This window comes from Perognathus longimembris, chromosome 12 (assembly GCF_023159225.1).
Source record: "Perognathus longimembris pacificus isolate PPM17 chromosome 12, ASM2315922v1, whole genome shotgun sequence".
NCBI lineage: Eukaryota > Metazoa > Chordata > Mammalia > Rodentia > Heteromyidae > Perognathus > Perognathus longimembris.
Genome location: NC_063172.1, coordinates 11983946 through 12011388, shown reverse-complemented (window position 1 = coordinate 12011388; position 27443 = coordinate 11983946). Strand labels below are relative to the sequence as shown.

The window sequence follows — 27443 nt, the reverse complement described above, 5'->3', positions numbered from 1 at the left end:
TTGTGGTTAATTAGAGATAAATTTCATAGGCTTTTCCTGCCCAGGACAGCTTGAACTGTGATCCTCAGATCTTAGCCTCCTGAGGAGTTAGGATTAAAGGTTGAGCCACCAGTGTCCAGTTCCTCTACTCTTTTATCTCCAAATTTTATTCATTTGTTTTCACAGAACTTTCTTATTCCCTTCTGTCATGCCACCAGAGTATAACTTGGCCTTTCTGTAATTCACTCATGCCCTGACATTTCAGCACCTGTGTGCAACTGAAATCATACCAGACACTGGGGAAATACACCTCACATGAGAGCAGCTTCCTGGGATTGTAGGTCAGACAAGCAGATATGTACAGTGCAGTGTGTTGAGTGCCTGGTGATTAGATGTAGTGCTCTCTTTGGCTTTTCTTTTACTTGTGCTTTCTTGCATCATTTTCCCCCAAAGACACACACCTTTCTATAGAAAAACTTCCTTTTTTCTCTTTAGCGTTTCTCACTTGTGATTTTTCTAAACTTGTGTGGAGTTTCTTTGGCATCTTTCTTCTTTAAATGTCCTTCTAGCTGTGTACTTAAACGTTGCATTTAAGCCACAATGCCTGCAGCTTTCCTCAAGAAAATAGCATCAGGGGAAAAAAAAAAAAAGAAAAAAATGGCATTGAACTGATTCACCACATTAGTATCTCATAGACATGTTTATATCTAGAACTCTGCTCATCAGAACTGGTGAGTTTGCTTCAGAAAAAGCCTCAGCCTGACTAAGCAGGCAGCTACCCACATTGCTGGTAGTGTCCTTAGTGCAGAGCTCTGCTCTCCTTTATGGGGCATCTTCTACACAGCTGAAATGCTCATTGTTTCTAACTTAATCGTTTGTTGTCCTTTTCCACTGCTGTTAAGTCACCTTGGGTTACACAATGTGGCTCTTAAAGCTGCTCACCTTTTGCTCCCAGTTCACCTCTGTCCTTTCAGCCGCAAGGCTTTGCATGCAGAGCCCTCAGTGGACACTGAGGAAGAATATCCTGCTCTTTTCTCACCAGAGGGCAGTCACAAGATTTCATTATGTAAGTAAGGTGTATTGTTTACCTCTCAATAGCGTCTCCATTTTAAATGATAGTGTTGTAACAGTGAATGACCTATAGCTGCTTTCAAAATTCTGGTCTTCCCAAAGGAGGATACTATTGGGAGAGGAACACAAAGGCACAATGCCCATGTGCATCTGATCATATAAAATAATATTCATCAAAATAAACTGCAGGAAGTGTTAATGAGGTTTTTTTCTTTGTTGCTGTTTTTTTTTTCTTTTGGTCTTTTTTGTTTGGTTAGTTGTCTTTGGGAGGGCAAAGGGGAGGCACAGAAATGGAGGGACAAAGGATGAACAAATGCAGCAATGGTACTCATTAGACACTATGTTGAAAATGAACTATACAACTTGTGGGTAGAGACAGATGGGAAAAACAGGGAGAGAGTGAGGGAAGGGGTGACATTGCCCAAAAAGAAATATACTCATTACCTGCTTTATATAACTGTAACCCCTTTGTACATTACCTTTATAATAACAATTTACAAAATTAAAAAATAAAATGCTGGCCTTCATTAACCCAATGAATGAGCTATGTTTCTCTCAAATTCTTACATTGAAGTCTTAATGCCCAGTACTTCAGAATGTGACTGTAGTTGGAGGTGGTATCTTTAAAGGGGCAATAAATATGAAATAAGGTCATCAAATGGACCTTAATCCAATCTGACATGTTCCTTGAAAAGCAGATGAGGTCACAGACATATTGCAGTGGGAAGACCAGGCAATGGCATAGTGAGGAAACAGCTATTTACAGACTGAGGCAAGAGGACTCAAAAGGAACCAACCTTACGGACACCCAGATCTTGAACTTCTTCAGAGCTATGAGAGAATATGTTGCCAGAGCTATGAGAGAATACGTTTCTGTGCCTGATCCATCTAAACTGTAGTGCTTTGTTACAGCGTCTGTCGAACTGGTACATGTAGTATGCTTTATTTACTGGTTTTTGAGTCTTGTATCTAGTCATGTGCTCTGTGGGGAAAGAAGGACCTGATGCTGCCCTTCTTTCTTAGATGCTTTTCAAGCATTTGAGATTTGTTATGAGCAAAGAGGGCCATCTTTAATTCCTTTGTACTAGAATACACACACATGATCAGCTACTACAGTATCAGTGTACACACACACACACACACACACACACACACACAAATGCTTAGCAGTTAAGCAAAAAAATATATAATTTTCCCATTACAAAAGGTAATCAAAAACAGGTAAGTTGCCGGGCTCTGGCAGCTCACACTTGTAATCCTAGCTACTCAGGAGGCTGATATTTGAAAACTGTGGTTCATAGCCAGCCCAGGCAGGAAAGACCAGGAGACCTTTATCTCCAATTAATCCCCTCCCCCCCAAAAGCTGGGAGTGGAACTGTGGGTCAAGCGATAGAGCTGTAGACTTGTACAAAAAAGTTAAGGATAATCTAATTGATTTTGTATGCATTTTTAGAGTTGGAAAAATTAGGACCATATCCTAATGTCTTAAACTAAAATCAAGAATTTACTGCATCTTTCTTAACATTACCTCTAACTGAATAATAGAAAGTAATTACTTAACATTTTTTCTATATAAGTTTACTTACTTTTGAAATAGAGAAAGGAGATGAAGATTAGATGATTTCTCAGCCCAGAAATTATATGGTACTAGTATTATCTATCAGTCAATAAAATGTGGTTCATAATGATTAGGTTACATATATTTGTTGCTAACAAGAGTCATTTGAAATACGTATGCTCAGTATGCTACTTGTGTGTCAAGTAGTAGGAAAAAGGGCAATTGAATATGACTGGGGCTGTGGTAGAAGTTTAAGGCATATCAGAGCACAATGGTGAGCAAAGAGAAGAGGGACTTACTGTGACTCAGTGAGGCCAACTGTAATGGCTCAAGACAGGATGAGGAAGTGGAAATAGCAGCTCCTCTTTCTCAAGAGTCTGGAACACAAACAGGAAATAACTAGGGGCAAGGAATAGGGATTTTAAGAGGTTATGTGTTGTTTAAATACAAGAGTAAAGCGCCAGTGTCAATATTTCTGGAGAAAGAGCCTGTAGAGAGAATGTTTATTCTAAAGGAGACAAAGATGTAATTAAGAAATTTAAAAACAAAACTGAAGATGGACAGAGGAGTGGGAAGGAAGGGGAGAGGAGAGAGAGGGAAAGAAAGGAAGGCTATAATACTAACATAGAAAATGTTAGTTTTGGCATCTAGGAAGCATTTCAAGTAGGTTCACAAAACATTTCCTTTGATTTTTTTCTATATGTTTGAAAATTTTCTATTACCGAGAAGAGAAACATAGACTGAGAGTTGAGCTTTGAACAGAACAAGCTAGGGCATTTACTCTTTGTTGTGGTAGGATATTATGAAAGGTCAGGGTTAAAGCCTCACTTGGCATTGTTTGCATTAAAGTGGGAACATGGAGAATCAGGAACATCTGCAGGAGAGCAACTTCACAGACCTGGTAAAGGACAGGTGGGAATGCTCAGGCTCTGCCTTGGTATAGGGAAAGCGCCAGGCAGCAAGAACATGGAAGACTGTAAAAAAGGAAGCGATAATCACCAGGTGGGGTAGCCTGTTCAGAGAATCCTGGTTTCTATTTCATTGTCCTTTTTCTTTGAATTACACGAGATATAAACAATTTCATAAAAACTTGTTGACACTGTTATTATCACTGAATTGAGATGACTTCGTTGCTTTCCTTAGGTAAAAGAAGAACGTCCAGAAAATATACCAGATTTAAAATTACTAGTGGAGAAGAAATTTTTGGCTTTACAGAATAAGAATTCTGATGCAGACTTTCAGAAGAATGAAAAATTTGTACAATTTAAGCAACAGCTGAAAGAACTAAAGAAGCAATGTAAGTTTGCCATGCTTTGCTTTGGTTTGGCTTGTTGAAAATTGGTGACTTGATGAACAATCCTACAAAACTAATTGTGTCAAGTTTGCTTATCTGCCTGGCTTGATCCTCTTCCTAAGTTGCTTTTTATTGTTGTTGCGATTCTGTATTTTGTCTGGTTTTTGGTTCAAATCAGTCTTTCCATTTGTGAAAAACAACAGTTTCCACAATGTGCTAAGAGAATTCCCCAGCAGCTAAAACAAAGTTCCATGTATCATCTCATCCCATTGCTGGGAGGGGACTTGGGAAAGCAAAATAAAACTAAGAAGTATTTCATTAAAGTTAACAATAGGGTTTTTCAAATTTTAAACTGCTGTGCCAAGCCTTAAAATAACTTTAGTTAGATTTTAATCTTCGGTGATGGTTTCTTAGAAGCTTTAAAATAACTTTAGTTGAATCCTAATCTTGCTGCTTTGAAACAATTCTGGTGATGGTTTCTCAGAAGACTTCCTCTCAATTATAGAGCCAAATCCCCTCCATCATTTTATCCTTCTAATGGTATAAATTCCATATAACTTTTGCTGCTTAATAGACTATCACACTGAACTTCAACTTTGTGTGTGTGTGTCCGTGTACGCGTGTTTGTGTCTGTGTGTGCGCACATGTGTGTTCCTGTGTCCCTGCCCGGACTGGGGCTTGAACTCAGGACCTGGATGTTATCCTTGGGCTTCTTTTTTTCTTTTCTAAAGGCTAGCATTCTACCACTTGGGCCATAACTCGACCTATAGCTTTTTGTTGCTTAATTGGAGATAAAGATCTCACAGACTTTACGGGCTGGTTTTGAACCACAGTTCACACAGCTCAGCTTTATGAGTAGCTAGGATTATAGGCATGAGCCAGCATCCAGCTAACTGAGCTTTTTTGTTTGCTTGTTTTGCCAGTCCTGGAGCTTGAACTCAGGGCCTGAGCACTGTCCCTGGCTTCTTTTTGCTCAAGGCTAGCACTCTACCCCACTTGAGCCACAGTGCTACTTCTGGCTTATTCTATATATGTGGTGCTGAGGAATTGAACCCAGGGCTTCATGTATACAAGGTGAGCACTTTACCACTAGGCCATATTCCCAGCCCCTAACTGGGCTTTTTTACTGAACATATTTTTTATTTTAAAGTGTGAATGAGAAAAACTGTTTGGAGACAGCATTGCCAGAAATAATATACCCTTCCTGCACATGAAAGTACCTATGCTCTTTCCTTAAATAACCAAGTTATGTAAATTGTGTTTTTTGGTTTTTTTGGTTTTTTTGCCAGTCCTGGGCCTTGGACTCAGGGCCTGAGCACTGTCCCTGGCTTCTTTGTACTCAAGGCTAGCACTCTGCCACTTGAGCCACAGCACCACTTCTGGCCATTTTCTATATATGTGGTGCTGGGGAATCGAACCCAGGGCTTCATGTATACAAGGCAAGCACTCTTGCCACTAGGCCATATTCCCAGCCCTGTAAATTGTGTTTTTACATTAGTATCTACTTACTTCTATAGTCTTTATAATTTTTAGGACTGTGATTCTTTTCTTCTTTAAAGAACTGAGTAGTTAAGTAACTTTTACACTTTCCCCACCACACAAGGAGTAGTAATGCTACATGATATGACACATAAATGTAACTCCTTATATGTGCTTAGTAAAGAGGTATTTTGAAATAGGTCTTTCAGAAATATATAAGCATTTTCTTTAAATTGATGCTGAGATCTCAAAAAATGACTGAGGAAGCTGCTTTAATTTTGTCTATTTTACAAGTAACTTAAGTTTCACAATTTGGAATGTTTTGCAATCATGATGAGACTGGCTTTTACTGTAGATTTAAACAGTAAGCATTTCCCTTGTCTTTCATGTCTATTTTTTGTTCTTTGTTGAATATCTTGGCTACCAAAATCTTCTTTGTGTAATTTGGGCTACTCCCCCAAATGGGTAAGAATCCCCCAGGACAGATAAATTTGCTAGTTGCTTTTAAGCTTATTTTCTCAAGATACTGGGACTTGAACTTAGCATCTCAAGCACACAATCACTTAGGCCATACTGCAGTCTCAATTTCAGTTTTGATGTTTGTCAAAATAGCCAAATTCATTTTATTTTGCTCTAACATCCAATTATAATTGTTGTTTTAAAATAAATTATTATAGTACAGATTGAAAAATATAATTTTCCTCCTTTTCTATTCACAAAATTATCATTTCATAACTGAAGTTATACTTTTAGAGTAATACATTCCTAAGGAAACATTTTCTAATTAAGAGCTTTGTAATTCAACAATATGTTAAGGTGTTAGAATAGTGGTTGTTTCTCTAAAAAGTAAGGAAGCTAGGGAGAGAAGGAGAGAAGGAAGGAGAGAGTCAGAGACAGAGATGGTCAGGGAAAGTTTTCTTAGGCCAGCAATATACATCATTTAAATCACATGACATTGTAAAATGTATTGTAAGGAATGCATTCTTATCTATGGCTTTTCCATATATTTTAACATTGAAATTCAAAGAAGTTTCCCTTAAAATCTTTTAAAAGTTCTTAAATCTCAAATAACAGAAGAAAGCAGAAGATTAACTCACTTCTAATAAGTACTATAGGATGTATATACCGTATTGGCAAAACAAAATCCTTGAGTATTGTTGTGAGCATTGTCAATTAAATGTTCATCCTGGCTAGAAGAGTTTACTTCTTAGATATAACTGTTGTGAGGGTCCTGCTTAGTATTGAGCTCCCACAATGTAGATCCAGATCATAAGTACACTGAATTATAGCTATGATTTAATGAATTTATTTTGAGATATAGTCTGGAAGTAAGGAACTAGAGTAAACTTTTGTTTTTGAAATTTGGAAAATGAAAGGCAGGGAGAGATACTTGGTTCTAGTTGTCTGTTTTGGCAAAGTAAAGGCTGAAGTATTTCTGTGGTTTGTGCATAGCTAACTGGTACTTGTGTGAAAATGACCACTTTTGTTTTTACTAATGTCACTATGCAAGAACATTATTGTATAGGATTAAATTTTATCAAATAATTTCCAGTTAAAGAAATGCCAAGCAGCTCTTCTTGGGAGAAAAGAGAGGTCGAAATGTAGGTTAGAGGTAGTGAATGCTAAGCAGGTGTTGGTGAACTTGGCTAGCAGTAATAAGTCATTTAGCTGCTGGTTCTCAACCTTTCTGGAATCATACTTCCTTAATTTACTTAAAATGTACTGAACACCCCAGAGAATTCTTGTTCTGATGGTGTGTATTTATTAGTACTGATCATATTAGAAATCAAAACTAACAAATTTTAAAACAGTCTTTAAAGATACTATGCCTATCACATTACTATAAATAGTATTTGATATGAAGTATAGCTGTCTATTTCACCAAGAAAGAAAAGTTAATAACAGGGATGACTTACACTTTTTACAGATTTTTGTTCAGTTTCTGGGCTAGAAATAGTCTAGATCCTCATATTTTGCTTCTGCGTTTGGTCTGTTGTGATTCATTGTTTAGAAATACACAAAGAAAATAAGGTCTCATGTTGGTAATAGGCTTGTAGACCACCAGAAGTTCTTACTTTGAAAACATCAGATCTGGGCCTAGAGAGGTAAACTATAGCCTGTGTACCCAATCTTGCCTGTTTCTCTTGTGTTGCTGTGACCTGCAAGCTAAGAATGATTTTAATATTTTTAATTTTGAGGAGGAAAATAAAAAGATGGATAGTATTTAGTGATGTAAAAATTACATAAATTACATGATTATCTTATTCTAGTGCTATACATAGTTTAATTAGAACCATACATGCTCCTGTGTTCTATAGGGCTTATAGATGCTGTAATAGCAGCACTGAATGATGTGTCATAGGCTGTTGGCCTGTGAAGCTTTTCCATCTGGCTCTTTACAGAAAGAAATTTACTGGTCCCTGATCTAAACCACATTCAGAAAAGTGTCAGTTCCTTATGGGTTTCCTCCCCTAATACCACACATTTGTGTCAGGTATTTTCAAGATACTTTAAGTTCCTATCACTGCAATTGCTGCCAAATGAAGTCAGGGAACTTGTGCTTGGCAAAAACACTAGTGTACAGCATGAAAATATATATAAGAACTGCTAATAACAAACATCTAATCAAAAGCAAATTAAAGTGTTACAAACAAGTGTTTCTAACAATTTGAGTGACACCTAAATCAAAATAAGAATGCACATTTTATCTGTCCTGCTAATATTGCCAGCTATTGGTAGGGGCTCTTTTTTTTTTCTTCAAATTTTTATTATCAAACTGATGTACAGAGTGGTTACAGTTTCATACGTTAGACATTGGATACATTTCTTGTACTGTTTGTTACCTTGTCCCTCATACCCCCCTCTCTCCTCCCCCTTTCCCTTTCCCCCCCTGAGGTGTTCAGTTCACTTACACCAAACAGTTTTGCAAGTATTGCTTTTGTAGTTGTTTGTCTTTTTTTTACCCTGTGTCTCTCAATTTTGGTATTCCCTTTCAATTTCCTAGTTCCAATACCAGTATACACGGTTTCCAATATACTCAGATAAGATTACAGAGATAGTGTAGGTACAACCACAGGAAGGTGCTACAAGAACATCATCAATAATAGAAGCTACAGATACACATGGGACATTGAAAGTAATTACAACTGTGATATAACAATCGTTTCCATAACATGGAGTTCATTTCACTTAGCATCCTCTTATGTGTTCATAAGGGGTAGGGGCTCTTTATAGTAATATATCCAGAAAGACTCTGAGGCAAAGTGCAGGCCCAGCAGGAAAGAATATACTGAAGGGATTTTTCATCTTGTAGACATAGAGGTGACCAGGCATTATATGTAAATTTTTTGAATAAATCATTTTATCCCACGGACATCCAGTATCCTATGTGTCAGTTACTTTCCCCATTGTTGTGACAAAATGTCTGACAGCAGCAATCTATGGGAAGGATTTATTTTAGAGATTTCAGTCCATGGTCACTTGGCTCTGTGACATGTACAGAATATCATGGGGGTAAAAGAATGTGAAGGGGAGGCAACTCACCTCTTGGCAGACAGAAAACAGAGAAAGAAAGGAAGGTGCAGAGATAAGAATGCACTCCTAGGGACCTACATCTTCTTACAGTTTCCAGGGACCAAGTATTAAACACATGAGTCTATAAGATCTTTCTGTAGTCACACCGTAACATAGATGTATATGAGAGAAAATTATGTCTGCACCAGTTTGCTTCTTAGAATTCTTATCCAAATTAAAGGAGATACTGACTTTTTACAAATGCCCACTGCTGGCTTTCAAGTAAAATTATTATTGAGAAAGCTAGTTTCAGAACAGTAGAAAGAACATGAGCTCAGCAAATAGAAGACTTGGATATGAGCTGTCCTTTACATATGAAGTCTACGTTCCTAAAGATGCTACCCATATTCCTTCTAATTCTTCAAGATATAAAGTCAAAATCGATTGAAGAGAACTTTTACACATCTAGACAATTTGACAAGGATGGTAATGTTGAGTTAGGCAACAGTTTCAGAGAAAGACTTTTAATTCCCGAGATAGTAATTATATTCTTCCTTCTTAGTTGTGAAGTTAACAATGAGATTTGATTTAACATAGACATATACAGACTCTTGGAAAGAGTAATTGTAATTTATATCAATATATTAAGGTAGTGTTTTCTCTTTGCCTTAAACTGTCTCTATTCTTGCAAATTGTGGTTTCTTGCCCCTTTTAACTTCAAGAGAACTTAAGTAGATGTGTGAACATTTCTGTGCAATTTCTCAAGTCACTTAGCAATATTTCTGGCATCTTTGATTCATTTGTTGACTAGCCAGCATCACATGATGCTTGTAGTGTATGCCAGCATGAATGATATTTAGAGACTTTAAAGATATGACTTCACTTTGTAGTAAAAAACAATCATATTGACTGAATATGCTATCTTTAGTGTTAAAATAATGAAATGTAATTTTGTTTGTGCATTTAAATGCTTAGTGTAAAAGGAGAGCATGCCTTATTTTTTAAATTTGCTAATCTGAAGATGTTCATCACAAATTCAATCAGTAACATATTTAGGTGATTGCTACACGCAGAATATAAAATATGGAAATAGTTAAACCTATGAATGAAATATTTTGAATGGCAGTGACATTAGTATTAGATATATATGTACACATAGGGGTCCACACTGTGATTATCTGGATTTATTTTATTTATTTATTTAAGCACATCCAATCTAGATCTCAAAACTGATAAAACGGGAAAAGACCAAACACCACACCAAAGGATTCACACAAGGATGCCATCAAGTCATGACTTCCTTTCAACAACAGTAGTTTATCTTTGCTTTACTATTCCTGGTTAGTGGTATCCCTCTTCATCATGTATTCAGAAGGAAATAGTGTGGATTTGCTGTTTTACTCATTGCTATTTCTGTGCACTCCAGCATGAGGTTTAGGCACACAGTGTTACTGCTCCTAGGTCTTTGTTCCCAGCAGAATCTTTACGATCCCGCCATAACTTGAGAGCTTCTGCTCTGGGAGATAGGCAAAGTCACATGCCTGAGTTACAAGGATAGTAAATAGATGAACCAGAAGATGGGTGCCGCTAAAGAGAGAGAACACTGGAGTAAAGGGAAACTAGTCTTGGTTCCTAAAGCAAAGATGATCTTGTTTCCATTTCACGGCTGAGATGGGAGTACCAAGTGAATAATTAAATGAAGGAAAATGGGATTAATTAGAATTTATTCTGTAGTGGTTGAGTTTTAATTTGATCATTGAGGTCTAGAAGAGCTAATTTACAGTGCAAACTAGCTTCCATAGAGGTTCTTTTATGGTAAGCCATAAAGGCACACATCTATTCTTCATTTATCTGAGGTTTGTCATCATCCTGTAAGATGTAAGATATAGCCAGGCTTTAGGGCATATTCCATAAGGCACTTAATGGATGTTCGCTGAGTAAGTGGATGACAGCTGGCTGGCATCATTTGAGCTCACAACTCTGCAAGATGCCTATTTTCTTTTTGTAGGTTAGAAAATAGGCATCAAGCACTGGGAATATGGCCTAGTGGTAGAGTGCTTGACTCACATACATGAAGCTCTGGGGTCGTTTCCTCAGTACCACATTATAGAAAAAAAAACCAGAAGTGGTGCTGTGGCTCAAATGGTAGAGTGCTAGCCTTGAGCAAAAAGAAGCCAGGGACAGTGCTCAGGCCCTGAGTCCAAGCCCCAGGATTGACAATAAATAAATAAATAAATAAATAAATAAATAAATAAATAAATAAATAAGGCAGCAAGGTAATGCTACTTGTCTAAGATCCTATATGCTGAAAATCTAACAAGCTCATTGCCGTTCTCCTCTACTAATTCTTGAAAATATTTCCATGTATTTTCCTTAATTCCATTCCATTTCATTTGTTTCTTAAAATTGGCTTGTCATAAGACTTGAGTGTAAATCATCTCTGTCTCCTCAGCATAGAGCTGTAAATGTACCCTGATGACACAAAGAAGACATTCTGTCTACCTGACAGAGAATATCTTTCTTGGCCAGCTGGATTTATACATCAGGGGATCTGAAATTTCATAGCATTTATTATTCTTTTCCCCATCCTTTGATTTTGGCAGTTACTTTAATCAATACTGCTGGGAACAACATTTTCAGTATGAATAATCACTGTGTTATGGCAGAGGAATAGGCTATTTTTTTATATCACAATTTTAGAATGGGTTCAGTGAAATTTATTTCTAGCATGACAACAATCTCTTGCACATATATTATCTCACTTAATCTTTACAACATCCATATGTGGGAAAGGAATGCATAAAACTGCAGGTTTGTTTTTAGCAGACCAAACACCATATAATAAGAATCATGGAGGTGACGTTATTTCCCGAGTGTCTCACAGTCAGGAGGCCTCAGGACTGCACATGCGTTCACAAGGAAAAGGAAAGTTTTAGAATGAAAGGTAGCTATAATTAAAGTTAGTAAAGAAAGGTTCAGTTATCAAGGGACAAATGAGTCAGCAGCAAGTTTAACTACTGAACTAGGGGTGTTTCTCTCACTGCAACTTACTTTATGAGTGTGATGCTATCCATTCTCAGAAAGCAGCTGGAATCTAGGATAAAGGGAAATTATACATGTCCCAGGGCTGATGGACATTATACTTAAGAAAATAATGACCTTGTCGAGTTATAATTCTTGAAGTTGGAATGACTTAAGTTTTGTAATTGTTAGACATAATGGAAAACTTAGGCAGAGTTATTAAATACTTCTAGTACTTTATTTTTTAAAAAACAAACTATGTTTTTCTGAAAAGAGACTTCAAATAGAATTTTGGCAGCTTACTATACATTGTATTATATTTGTGCATAGCAAGTGGGCACCATTTAATTATTAATCACTCTGAAATCTTAAAGTCAAATGTATCAAGTTCAGAACTATTGCACTTCGAAAAAGCAGTTGTAAACTGGGTGCCGGTGGCTCATGCCTATAATCCTATCTACTTAGGAGGCTGAGGTCTGAGAATGAAAGTTTGAAGTCAGACCAGGTAGGAAAGTCCCTGAGACTCTTATCTCCAATTAACCCCTAGAAAATCAGAAGTGGTACTGTGGCTCAAAGTGGTAGTGTGCTTGAGCAGAAAAGCTCAGGGACAGCACCCAGGCCCTGAATTCAAGCTCTGTGGGTGAACAAAAAAAAAAAAAAAAGAAGAAAAAAGCATTTTAACTGAATAGTATTTTATGTGTGTGTCAGCAGTTATACAAGAGCAAAAATGATCTCATGTTTATGAAAATCCAGAGTCCCTGTTACAGAAAGGTGTTGCTATCTATCATGTCAACTGGTATAATTTTACACATTCAAGTGGATTGTTGCACTTCTTTTCAGTTTAAGGTTTGGAAAGTATTGTGTAATGCCATAGCATAGGGTCCATAATAGGCATTCAAAAGACCTGACTTTGACACTAATTAATGAGTTGTCTCCCCTCTGATGACTCAATTTATGTCTGTAGACCTCATGCTTTTACATCTTCAAAACTCACTTTTGCATATCAAGATAGATGTGGGATTCTCTGTTGCTAACATGCACCGTCTCCTCACTATCATTCTAGTCTGTCTTTAGAATTCTGTATCTGAGAATCTCTCTTAGGGAGATTAGATAAGATTAGAATAGATCAAAATTTATTCAGTGATACTCCTTCCAGTATTTTTTACAATTAAGTTATTAATCTTAATATGACAGATGAACAGTAAAAAGCTAGTTAAGTAAAACGTGCTTCATTAATGATATAGAATGTTTTGCAATGAAAATGATGAATGAAGTTTTAATAATCTTAGGAAATAACTGCTGTGCTATTAAGAGATTTAGAAACCAAGATACAAAGTAGAATGTTTATTATGATTGTAACTGGGTTAAATAGGCATTTGTATAAAGTAAGTCTCATCAAAATTCAAAAGTTTAAGTTCATCAAATGGTAAGCCATTAAGAAAATAAATAAAACTATAGACTGGAGCAAAATATTCACAAAACACGTATCTAGAAATACATAAAGCATACAGACTGTATAAAGAACTATAACTAATAAAAAGATAAGCACACCTGTGTAAAAATTAAGAATGACTTGAACAGACATTTTACAAAGTAAGATACATAAGTATATGAAAAAGGTAACCATATTTATAAATAAATACAGTTGGTTGGTGGAAGCATTAAACTTTTACCTTACCTCACCTCTACTTTTGTGTTTTAAAAATCTGTGTGCATTTATACTTGTATTTCCTACAATGAGTATGCATAATTTTATAATCATTTAAAAAAAAGAATTTACTAGCTCTGTAGCTCAGCACTTACCTAGCTAGTGTAGGGAGCCTGGGTTCTATCCTGAGCATCTGAACCTCCTTCCCCATAGCCCCCCTAAAAAAGCTTACAATGAAACCAAAAGAAAGCACATTTCTCTGTCCAATACTTTAAAAGAACTGGAAGAAGAAAGGTGCTTGTCTGTTTCATTCATGCTTTGTAGGCTTATCCTAAGTGTATCTCTTTTGTGTTCACCTGTCACTGCTAATCTGGCCTTGTGGGAAGCAGCCCTGAGGATTATCTGTTATTCTCTCTTCAACCCATTAACTGGATGTTAGCCTACTTATCAATGTCTTGTCACTTTGTCTGAGATATTGGAAAGTATTAAGTGTTGCCCTTTGTATATGTTGAAATAAGAGAAGGGCTGTTTGCATATTACTTGTATGAAATCTGTCATTTAGGGGACATACTTTTATCTTTCAAAGTATTCTTGTGTATTATTTCATTTAATCCTCATGGCACCTTAAAGTAGATTCTGCAAGAAGAAAGGTCCTGCACAATCTGCCACTTCCTCACCTTCTCTTGTACCTCATCATAGTCTATGACTCCCTACATTCTAGCCACTGTTAGTTTTAATTTTTCCAGAATATGCTGTATAAATGGAGTGATACTGTATAGAAATGTATATAGGAATAGACACTCAGTCAGAAAAGCTAAACTAAGCATAAAGGGGTGGCATAGGCTTCATGAAGCCTGATTGGGTCTTGGATGGATATGGCCTGTGGGCTGTTCAGTGATCTCAAGAATTATGTAGTTCTCTCTCAGAGAGACACCTTATTAATCCCCAGCACAGTCTGTGCCAGATGATGACCCCTCCTTGAAGCCCCTCCCATCTAGAGGGAGCTCTGCTTGTTTCATTATTTTTTCAATACTCTTTGCCATTTTGCTTCTCCTTTTTCCATGGACTCGATATTCTTCGAGGGCAATGCACCAAGTATTGTGGTTTGTCATTATCATAATCACCAAATAACTTATTAAAAATTTGAATTGTAGGTTCTACACCAGACCTACTAAACTAGGGAGTGAAACAGAATTTTAACCATTCCTCCAGGTATTTCTCCCATGTCACATTTGAGAACCACTGGTCACCCCTCATTTGTTATCAGTATCAAACATGAACATCAAAACAAAACCAGAAACAAACCAAAAACAATAGAAATAAAGCTTAGTCCCTACCCCAGAAATTCAGATTCCAATTAAGTTAATGTTTAATAGACCTGAAAGCATCTTTTACGTTCTCCTAAGTAATGCTAATATATAATCAGGATTGGAAAGAGCTGATCCATGAAAGGTTGCTTAGCCAAGAATACAAATAAAAATCTAGCACCAATTTCAGATATGATACAGCTTAATTTGCTAATGAATTACATTGTACTTTGTGCTTTAGGTTTGAATGTAAACTGACATTATTCTGTATTCAAAACTCTCATTTTTATGTTCCTTGTTGAAGTTAACATTCAACAATGGTTTATCTAATGTGGTGGGAATGAAGCAGTGAACAAAGTAAACTAGCTCGCAGAATCTGTATTTTCTCTTTGGCACCTCTTTGGCACCTTTGGCACCTCTACTTAGCTACTTAGCCATGGAAAGACCCTGAAATTTGAAATCAGAAAATTTAAGTTCAGATTGTGGTCCAGAGTAGTAATAGTTTGTACTTTTTGATCAACTCACAGACACTTTACTTCTCTATAAAGTATGATTATATTATAGTAATAATCCCACAGAATCAGGTAAGGATTAAATCTGTTATTGTAAATAAAAGTGTTTTTACAAACTTTAATATAGTGCCTAAATACTAGTTGCATGATCTTTTTTAATCTTGTTAAAGGCATTTACTTCAGTCAGTTTTGCTTATACCTAAAATATAAAAGGGTAAGCATTTTAAATCAGTTAATGTGAGTTGTTAAGTAAAAAGAAACAAATTCAGTACTTTAGTCATTTTGCAAGACTGCTAACAGAGGGATACATATTGCTAGGCTATCAAGTAGTTAAGGAATATTTTGTAGTTGGCAAGGGTATGAACAAAAATTGTTTAAGAATTCATAAGCTAAACTATAAAACGTAATGAGGGGATGGAATTAGCCATTGTCTTTTATTTTTTATGACTGTTAAGATGAGGGGATGGAATTAGCCATTGTCTTTTATTTTCTATGACTGTACTCCATTGGTAGTATTGAGTGAGTTTCCTTCAGGGCCTCTTCCTTTTCCAGAAATTTGTATTTAAAGCAATGAAGAGTAAAGGTCAAACATGACTTCCCTTATCTGATTTCATAAGCAAGAAACACATTGTCTAGTTTTTAAAAAATTCTCATGGCACATAAGGGAATAGAAGATGAGGTATACTTATTTATTACACAAGTGTTTTTTAAAAAAACAAAAACAGTCCATCCAAAAGCTAGCAGTTGCTTTTTATTTAGAAATTGTGCTTTAGTCATAATTCAATTTTTTACTTTTAATATTATTTAAAAAAAATTTAACATTAAGCACACAGGAATGGTTTTCAATGAGTATAGTTCAGAATTATTGTGCAATAGAAATCGATCTTACAGCACTATGTAAGTGTTAATTATAATTTAAATGGTAATGGGTTTTCAGCTCTCTCTGTTATCTTTTGTTGTGAAACAAACATGTGAAACCCCAAAACATGGTAGCCTATTATAACAGCCATTTATTGGACTCATGATCCTGTGGCTTGGCCATTGGATTAGCTTAGATGGACAATTTTCCCACTGGTTCAGCTGGGCTCACCCATATTGCTAGGCTGGCAGGATGCCTGGTTGTAGGATGTAGGACACCTTCACACTCTCTACTGGGAATGCTGATCCTCACTTCATCTAGCCTTATCCCCAAGCATCCATATTTAGGTTTGTTCATGTCAGAGGGGGAGATGAGAACTTGAAAAACAGAAGCTGAAGGAAGATCTTTTGAGACCTAGGTTTGGAGACTGTGCAAGACATTTACTAAAACTGGTCAGAACAATCATTAGTCATCCCAGACTCAGAGGTGGGCAAATAGACTATTAATAGGACAAGGTAGGAAGTATAGTTGTCTGACTTTCGTCTGTCACAACTTGTATTTGTTTGTTCATTTTGAATATTCCAGTATCCATTTTCAACTGTACAGACAGCATTGGCTGTCTCACCTTCTCTGTATGCTTGTCGTGAAGAGTTAATAGCAATTGAAAGAATCTCATTCTTCAAATTCATCTGTTTAATCAGGTACATTTTTATTTTTCAGTATTCAAAGCAGCTTGAAAAGAGAATTTAATATAAGTAAAATTCAACTATAGTTGGCTTCGTAATACTGAATATTTTGAAGTGTCTTGTGGCTGATACTAGACTAGGTATTTAGGAATTTTTAAAAAAAATAAAGAGAAGGACGAATGGGAAGAGGAAGCTGAGCACCAATGGTTCTCACTGGTAATCCTAGCTTCTCAGAAGGCAGAGATCTGAGGATAGAATTTTGAACCAGCTTGGACAGGAAAGTCTGTAAGACCTAGCTCCAATTAACCACCAAAGCTTCAAAGCTGTGGTTCAAGTGGTAGAGCACTATGAGCATAAAAGCTCAGGAATAGTGCCAGGCCTTGAGTTCAAGTCCTAGGACTGTACTAAAAGAAGAAAGGGGTGGGAGAGAAGGGGGAAATACAGGCATGGAGAAGGAGGAGAAACTATATGGCATATTATGTTTCTATTCTTCCAGAACTGACAAAATTCAGATTTACTGAGCATTTATTATTAACTGCTTTAATTAAGGGTAGTGTGCATAGGTGGATAAGATCCAGCCCTTTTAGGAACAGAGAAGTAAGTATCTTAAATGACAGTAAGTCACATAGTAAGTTTCATGAAAGAAATATTAATGCTATTAAATTAAAGAAAAGTAGGAAGTAAATGATCAAGTGCTAGGCTATATGATTCATTTAATTAACACCTAAGGAAGGTGTAATCTTTGAAACCAGAGTCTGGTGGCTTCAGAGAGAAAATGAGTTTTGAATAGACTTTGAAGAAGAGATAGAATTTGAACAAGTAGGGAGGTGAGAATCCTACTCAGTTTGGAATTGAGATGTATTTTCCCAAGAAGGTAATTATTTAATTAAAGAAAGTCTTTGCAAGTGGCAAATATTAAAGAGTGTGATCTAGTACAACTGAAAAGACTGAAGCAGACATTATGCAGGAACATGGCTAGCAAGTTGTTTTCCTCTCCACAGTGCCAAGGCTTAATCATTCTTTACTATGGTATGTGTGTGCTTTTGGACAATTTACTAAGGTATATTCATTTTTATAAAGGAAGTGCACATTTCATTGTCACAGAGTAATGCTCTTTACCCATACATTGATTAAAAAAAGGAGAAACAGTTTCCTTACTAACAAGGAAATACATAATTAATGAAAGTAAGGAAATCCCCCTTAGTAATGTTAGCTGGTACTTTCTGTAAGCATATCTGGAGCTAGTGAAGGTAGAGTTGGTAGAAGTTATTGGGGGAATTCCTTTCTTAAATTTTAAAAGTAAATTTAGTCGATAAACTTTCTTTTTTAATTAGTTCTCTTTAAACAAACTTTTCAATAATTACATAAATGTATTTTATTTAATTCTAATTGTTTAGTGCAACGACTAAACATATATCACTTCCTAGAATGCTTTAACTTAACTGTATAATTAATAATAAAAAATAAAATTATAATTTATCACTGTTAAAATAGCATTTGAAGTACTGTTAAAAATGAATCCCATTATTTAGTTTACCATTTCCTTTTCTGTAAAGCAGAATATTGTGTAACTTCAATGCTATGATGTGATATATTTCTATAGAATCTTTTGAAACAAAATTTTCTACCCCCGCAATTATTTGCAGTGATAGGAATTAGAAGAATTTATAGCAACTTTGACCATTTCATTTATTTGAATAGCTGTACTGTTTATTTCAGGGAATATATATATATATATGTATATATATCCCTGTGATATATATATTTATATATATGTATATATATGTATATATCCCTGTGATATATATATGTATATACGTATATATATGTATATATGTATATATACGTATATACATATATATATCACAGGGATATATGTATATATATATACATATATATATATCACAGGGATATAAGTTGAAAACAAGATGGCGTATGTATGTATTTTGAGAACTGCACAGACCCATGTAAATAAGTATAAAGTGATGTACTGAGATTAGCACTTGTTCTTTCAGGGTCTCAATAGAAGAGTAAAAGTTCATAATTTGGATTATGTAGCTACATGTTCTGGGATTAAGCCCTTAGTACCTGTGGTTCTAAACCATTCTGTGCCTTGATGTCTCCATCTGTTAAAATAACAATAATAATATACCTCCTTCTTAGGAGTGTTGTAAAATCTGACAAATAGTAAATGTGACTTAAATGTTTACTGTTACTACTATTATTTTACTATTTTATATCACTCCTGCAGGATAATGATGGCTCTTGAATTCATATGGATTGTATTTTTCTCTAGAATTTTTTCCTAGTTTGCATTTTCCCCAAATAGTTCATTAAAGATAAGGACAGAATCTCATCTACCTCCATTCTTCTTCCCTAACCCCCACCTCAAGGCTTGGTGCTTACTTAGCTAACAGTACCACTTGAACCACAAACCAAGTCTTTTGGCTTTGTTTTTCATATGGGAATCTGGAGCTTTTTTCCCTTGGCCAGACTTTATTTAGTCTTCCTTCTTCTACCTTCTGAGTGGCTGGAATTACAAGCTTATGCCTCCTTGCCAAACTTGAATCTAGTCATTTTTATGTCATCAGTATTTGGAATATTTTCTAGGGCATGAGGGACATTTAGTAAGTGAATAGTTTACACAAATATATGTTGGATTAAGAGACAAGTACTATAAGAGAAGTGTAGGAAAGGAAATATTCTGGTATAGGTACATAATGGAATTTTACTCACCCATTAGTCTGCATTAAGCACTTCACAGAGAATCAGTTTACACAAAGGACTCATACCATTAAGAAGTGTTTTTGGTTATTATTATTATATTTTTACTATTTATTATTAAAATATTTTATTGTTTACTATTATATTATTCCTCTGAATATTCTTCCTATTAATTACTTCCTATTTAATATAGGCTGAACTGTGTCTCTCATCAAGATAAATACAGATTAATAGACAGAATTAGGGAAGTATATCAAGGTTTAGAGTACTGAAAGTCAATCAATAGTAGGCCAGTCTCTTCCAGCCAGAATATACAAAAACACTGAGGTCAAGACAAGTTGTAGGTCAGAACAAGATAGGCAGCCTAGAGAATAGCAGTAGCCTTCAGAGGCCAGAGGAGCAAGAGCATTCAGAATCCTTGCCTCCAGGAACACATGAGAGCTTAAGGGTGAGCAGGAAAAGAAGCTATGTCCTCACTAAGGAGTTGGCCACCGGGGAGCCAGTGCAGGGCATGCACTGAGAAGAGTTTTGACATAGAGCAGCCCCTTTGCTTTCGCTTAGAATTTTTGCTTAATTTATAAGCAAAATTTTTAGAATCATTTTAGGTATAAAGAATTGAAAGGATAGGACAAGAGTTCCCATATTTCAGTACAACCACTTGAGAACAGTATGGAGGTTTCTCAAAAAGCTCAATATAGACCTACCCTATGACCCAGCCATACCACTCCTAGGCATCTATCCTAAACAGCAAAATCCAAGATATCAAAAAGGCATTTGTACTTCCATGTTTATCGCGGCACAATTCACAATAGCTAAAATATGGAAACAACCCAGATGCCCCTCCACAGACGAATGGATCCAAAAAATATGGTACTTATACACAAGGGAATACTACATAGCGATTAGGAATGGTGAAATACTGTTATTCGCAGGGAAATGGTCAGAACTCGAACAAATAATGTTGAGTGAGACAAGCCAAGAACACAGAAAACAAAGGGGCATGATCTCCCTGATATATGACTGTTAACAAAGGGAGACGGAAGACAGTAGAGACCAAGTCTGTGAATACTGTATATGTTCTTGATACATTGTATATTGCATATATGTCAACCTGACCTAGACAAGGGATAGAAAAACAGGTCGTAAGATATCATAAGAAATGTACACACTGCCCTACTATGTAACTGCACCCTCTTTGCACAACACCTTGTAAAAAAATTTATGTCCAATTAATAAAAAAAAAGAAAAAAATAAATAAAAAAGAGTCTCACAGAAAAAAAAAAAGAGAGTTCCCATATTTCACTTCCTTTCCCACTCCCACTTTCTCCTATTTTTAACAGAATAAGGAGAGGAATGTTTGCAATAAATGAGAGAATACTGATACATTATTAATAAGTCCATCATATACACTAGGAATTACTCTTGTTATACACTTGTGTGTGTGTGTTAAAAATTTTCTATGACACAAAGTTTACCATTTTCACCATTCTTGAGTGTGCTGTTTATTGGTATTAATTGCAGTCATATTCTGTGCAGCTGTCACCACAACCACCATCTTCAACATTTCAAGTAGAAACACTGCACCCATGAAATACAAATTCCCCATCTCTTCCTGGTTAGTCTCTATACATGTGACATCCTGGGTACCTCTTATGTGGAATCAGACAGACACTATGTAGCCTTTTTTTAACTGTCTTATTTCACTTGGCATACTGGCTTCAAGGTGATCCATCACATGTACCATAATTTCATTCCTTTAAAAAAGGAACTAGAATTGGTGGATCAAATGGTGTTGACAAATGTGTAAGCCTATAATAGCTTCATTGTTATAAAAATATAAATACTTGAACTATTTGCTCCTCTCCCGCATTTTCCTCTGCTTATATTTGAATATGTTGCTTTTGTGGAGATTAACTATTTTATACTATTTAACATGGAACTTTTAGGTAAAAACAAATGGGTGAAATCAGTGATGGAGTCAGAAAGTGAGATATTTGTATAAATTAGCCGTGTAGGTCTTCAGATTTTGAATGTTACAAACGCAGTATGCTAGCATATAACACATGGCTTTATAATGCATGAGTTTGTAGCAAGATGTCTTGTGAGTATGCAATTTATGTGTACCATAGGTCCACAAAGTTCTTCAGTGCCTCTGCTGTACACTAGGGCCTATGCCAGAAACTTTCCATCAGCATTAAAGATTACACACAAGCCAGTGAGACTATTTTCCCCTCTCCAAAGTAGATACCCCTTTGACAGCTGTTCTTTAAAGCCATGGTTTTGAAATACCCTGTCTCTTACATAACTACTCTTATACGAAGCTTTTTTTCAGGATTTGAAGATAGATTTTTTTTGTTAGTTTGAACTTCCATTAATCACTTTCAGGGAGTTTGCTGGTAATGATCTTAATGAGAGAACTGCTCAGTTGTTGTTTTCTTAAATTCAGATCATAAGTTTGATAAGGCTGTCTGTGACTGTCACTGTGCCCAGTTTGTCATTATAGCTGTATGGAAGTCTTTTGAGTGGCTCTTTTCCAGACTTGCCTTGCTCAGGTTACCATTTCTTCTCCAGTTGCCCACTGAGCCGGCTGTTTATGGTGGCAGAGATGGGGGCGGCAGGCGTTGCCATAGAAAACAATGAGAGCACTCCTGCCTCTCAGGATCCATGCTCATTCAAGCAGTAGTCCCCATGCTTCTGATTGCTAGCTTCTGTATGAGCTGCTTAGTATTTTGTTCACATTTATACATGATCTGCATAGTGTGCATCATTAATGAAACCTAATTTTTTCTCATTTTTTAGGTAAATGTCAATTGTAAATGGATGTTCTAAGATTTTTCATATGCACTAAGCATATACATCCCACTTTTCTGGTGGGAAAGTTAACTTTGATTATTTTTGCCAAGTAAAATACTAGCCCTGTGTAAAACTGTGTAATAGATTCAACAGTTAATGCTATAATGGATGTAAATAGACAGGTGGATTTAATTAGGGGAAAATTCTAGCATTTCTCCCTTCACCTTTCCAATACACTATGCTGTTTTAAGTATGAAGATTCTGTATGTATTTGGAATACAAAAAGCACGTTTTTAAAAATTGAGGTTTTAAAAGAATTGCTTAGTATAGAGTTTTTCAAAATGTAAAGTTCTGGAGACCTGTTTCACAACAGTATAAACATTTAGCACTAATTGTGTTCACTTGCTGTTGCTGTGACAAATAACTGAGCTAATGAACTATTAAGAAGGAAAGGGTGATTTTGGCTCATAGTGCCAGAGGTTTCAATCCAATGTCACATGGCTGGTTGGGTCAGTTCTATAGCAGGAGTGTGTTTAGAGAGAGACCTCGTCAACTCATGGCAGCTGGGAAGCCGAGACAGGTGGGAACAGACCTATCCTCCCTTTATTGCTTTTGGAGTGTTGACCTCGTAACCATATATTACTAAATATCTATACAAGATACAATTGCTGTACAAAATTCAATTGAAGGTAATCCATTCAATACCTGTAAGTCAAATTTTCCACTGTTTTGGTTAAGTATTTAAAGCATTTTAGTCCCTGCAGTTACATTATCAGAAAAACGTGAGTGATTGTGAATCTTAGTAAAAAGCCAAATAACACCTGTGTACACTAATTCTAAAGATACTCTAATGGTATAAGCCCTTAATAACATACTCTTTGCTTGTTTGCTATTGATGATGTGGGGAAGTGAATGGATGGAGGAAATGGAAGAATAGCCTAAGGTGCGTTTAGTGTTTCCAGTTTTCCAAAGCCCGGATACAGATGAATGATGGGCATTTCTACTTAATTCACCTGGCTGGATTCCTGTACCTAATGGCTACATATATATACCATAAACACTGTGAAGAAGCAACCATGGAAACACTTGTTTTCTTGTTGGGCTAAATTTACTCTGGGTTGAATATTAACACAGTGCCTGGCAGTACTTTAAAAGCAAAAATAGCTTAAGCGTGATTCACTCTGAGTCATTTACTGCTGGTGCTGCTATACTGCCTAGAGCTTGACATTGAACAAGTTGGCAGCCTGTATTGCTACATTTTTTCTAGGAACTCTGAACACATTTCATTCTTGCGAATTCGCTTGTGCAATGATATTAAATAGAGTAATATGTTTATTTTGTTTCAAAGTCAAATGAATTTGAAAATGGTGAAACTGAAGTATTTTTCATGGGCTTTCTGGAAAAGCTAGATTCTCAGAATTCTGTGGTTAACAAGCTTTATAAAAATTAAGTATGATGTTTTATTTTTGAATCTTTGGGCTTTTTAAAAAAAATTGCAATGCCACACTGATTGAAAATGATTGTTAAAGTGAGCATAGTAGTAGTAGTAGCAAGTTAGACTCCTTAATTTTCTGACCTTTCTTGACATGGTGGGTTGTGCCCTTCACAGAGCTCAGCCTTCCTTCCTCCCTCCCTCCCTCCCTCCCTCCTTCCTTCCTTCCTTCCTTCCTTCCTTCCTTCCTTCCTTCCTTCCTTCCTTCCTTCCTTCCTTCCTTCCCTCCCTCCCTCCCTCCCTCCCTCCCTCCCTCCCTCCTTCCTTCCTTCCTTCCTTCCTTCCTTCCTTCCTTCCTTCCTTCCTTCCTTTCCTTCCCTTCCCTCCCTCCCTCCCTTCCTTTCTTCCTTCCTCTCTCTCTCTCTCTCTCTCTCTCTTCCTTTCTTTCTTTCTTCCTTCCTTGCGTTTTTTTTTTTTAATTAAACCAGCAAGGCAGCCTGCCTATAGTGAAGTTGGGTGTGTACTTACACCGCTGTCTAGTTATCAGAGGTTATATAATGGGTTTTGAAAGGCAGACCAAACCCACCCACGGGATATCTGTTGGCTCTGTAAACCTGTTGCATGCCTTTCCCTGAGTAAACCCATGTGGCTGAGAAATAGTGACTGAGTAGCTTGCTGCCTGGTGGTGGGAAAACCTCAGAAGGATCAGTTGATTTCATCTGGGCAGGAGTCAGAAATGTCTGAGAATCTAAAACTGTATATCTGAGGATGGTTTTCCCTTGATGTTGCAATCTTTATTTGAACATGTTTTTGTGTTTAGCTTTTAGAGTTGCCTCACAGTATAATTTCAATTGAGGTTTAGTTTCTTCTCTTTAATTTTAAACTGTAGGGAGCATAGTTTTGTTTTTGCTTTTAAATTTAAAGAGACACTGTCATCTTACCTTAGGATTTTAGTGACCTATATAAAAAGGTGCTGTCCTGTGATGGGTCTAAAACCAAGGTGAACTAACTTGATTCTTTTTTTTGGGGGGGGGGGCAATGAACTGCAGGCTTTATTCTGGAACATACATGTGGGGCACATCTTATCCACCCACCACCAACTTTTATATTTTCGTTACTTAGATCCCTCCATGGTCTTTAGGACTCTGTGGAGTTCGTTGAAAACAGTTCAAACCCAGAACAATTTTTGGGTTCCCCCCTCCTTTACATACACTGATACTATCATTTACAGAACTCATTTTTACAGGGATAGATACCTTAATTCTTGATCATTGTTTTACCATAAAATCTTGCACTAGAAGATGCAACTCCATCAGAGAATTTCAACATAGTTGCATAAATTGTGTTTCATATTACAACTTGTTCTCTGCTTGCTTTCATCAAAATTAATAAAAGGACTCTTTCAAAAGGATCTAGTGAGTTAGCATCATTATTTAAAAAAAAAAAGACTTACTCATAATGTATCCTGTGTTGCTAAGTTTTGGTTAGCTATCTTAGCCACACCCAAAAATCCTTTCAGCTGATTGAAATCCACTTACTCACTTGTTCTGGTTTAGAGTTTCCTCCCAATTAAATAAAAGGGCTGAGATCAATAACAGATTTTCCATGAAGTATATGATGATTGCAGGAAAACTAAGTTAGGAAATTGAGATACTGCCAAGTGTTTAGTGTAATGTGGAGTTCCTTAATCTGTGATTAGAGATCCCTTGGAACTGGGGCTTTCTGACATGGCCCCTGTGGCTGCTAAAAATATCCTGAGGTATTTTTATACCACCATGGAGCTAGGAGCTAGAGGAGGGAGTCCTAGTCCTGCTGTAGCCCTGTTCATGAGCCTGTGCTCATGCACACCATAGGCAACTACGTGTGGCAGCATATGATTTTCTTGTATGCCTTGACATTTACCTCAAGATTTGGCTTACTAGTCTTTTCAGTTTGTACACTGAAGAGGCTAGTCTAAATTAGTCCTTGCATAATTCAGTAGTCATTCTGTTACAGCTAACGATGGCAGGAAGAAGGTGTCTGTTTGCTTGAGACAATTGTTTCACTGTGTTGCCCAAGTTGACCTCAAATTTGGATCCTCCTGATCCTTCTCCCTGGATAAGTGCTGGGCTTGCAGAAGTGAGCTACTATGTCCATTTTGGAAATGTGTCTTATCCTTAGATACTTATTAAATGAGATAAGGTCAAAGTGTTGAGACAGGGCCAAGCATAAAGGATGCATTTGATACAAACTCACTAAATCTGAATTACATAATGAATACTATAACTATCATTGTATATTTAATCTGTTCAGCTTTATTTTTCTCTTTTTATTCATTGGAATCATTTTTTACCTCTTGTTATATACCCAAAAGTGTATTATTTGAGACCAAAAAATTAATATGAAACCTTTAAAAAGTATATTCTTTTTTTTCTGACCTAGGGATTTATACTCTTGCTCAGCTTTTCCACCACTTGAGTCACACCTCTCCTTCCAACTTTTTTGCTGGCTATTTGGAGATAGATAAAAAGACCTCAAATTTGTCTGCATGGCTGGCTTCAAACAGCAATTCTCAAATATTAGCCTCCTGATCAGTTAAGATTATATACTTGAGACATCCGTGCTTGTCTACAAAGTACATGGAAAAGGCAGTCATGCAAATCATTAGACACATTAACCATATGTTCTTTTAAAAAGACTAGATCATGCAATGTTTACCATCTAAGCTTTTTTATGATAAGAGCATCTAAAAGCTACTTAGCAAGTTAGAAGTATACATTATTATTATTATTATTATTATTATTATTATTATTCCCTGTTCGCCTTGCTGTACAACAGAGCATAAAACCTCATTCTGTCTCTTTGAAAGTCTGACATAGACTCTGCTGCCAGAAATACCCGTTGAGATATTTTTGACCACTATCTCCCTTTTCCCTGCCCCTGTCTCCCCCTCGGCAGTAACCACCATTCTACTCCTTACTTCTACTCTACTCCTTACTGATTTCAGCTTTTTACCATTCTGCACACAGGTGAGATCATGCAACACTGATATCTTTATGCCTGATTTTTTTAACTTATCACATATTCTCCAGGTTCCTTCATGTAAACAAAGTGACAAAATTGCCCCTTTTTAAGGCTCTTATCCCATCTTGAGTTTGTGCACATAACATGCATCACATTTCTTTTGCTATTTATCCACTAACAGGCTGCTTCCTTATCTTGACTATTGTGAATATATAAAGGACCTGGAAGTGCAGTTGACTCTTACAGTGGATCATATGCTACTTCTTTGTTTGTGGTTTGGGGTTTAAACTATTTTTCATAATGGCAGTACTAATTTTCTGTCTCACATCCTCTGCAAAACCTGTTATTTTTTGCCTTTTTATTTTGTGTGTGTGGTGGCGGGTGGCGGGGGGGTGGGGTACGCGGGGTTCCTGGGGCTTGAACTCAGGGATTGGGTGCTATCCCTGAACTTTTGTGCTCAATGCTAGTTACTTGACCCACAACTCCACTCACTTCTGACTTAAAATTTTTTTTTGAAGATAAGAGTCATAGACTACTGCCTGGGGTGGCTTCAAACCACAATTC

The 27443-nt window shown here is 36.4% G+C and overlaps 1 protein-coding gene across 4 annotated transcripts in view; it reads left to right on the top strand.

Moving 5' to 3' along the window:
* The window catches only part of Nsmce2 (NSE2 (MMS21) homolog, SMC5-SMC6 complex SUMO ligase), a 214035-nt gene that overhangs the window by 75042 nt on the left and 111550 nt on the right, over nucleotides 1-27443 (top strand). For all 4 annotated transcript variants that reach the window (XM_048358382.1, XM_048358383.1, XM_048358384.1 and 1 more), the window contains one exon: nucleotides 3752-3905. In XM_048358382.1, the coding sequence (XP_048214339.1) occupies nucleotides 3752-3905 (154 nt within the window). The remainder of the gene's footprint in view (nucleotides 1-3751; nucleotides 3906-27443) is intronic.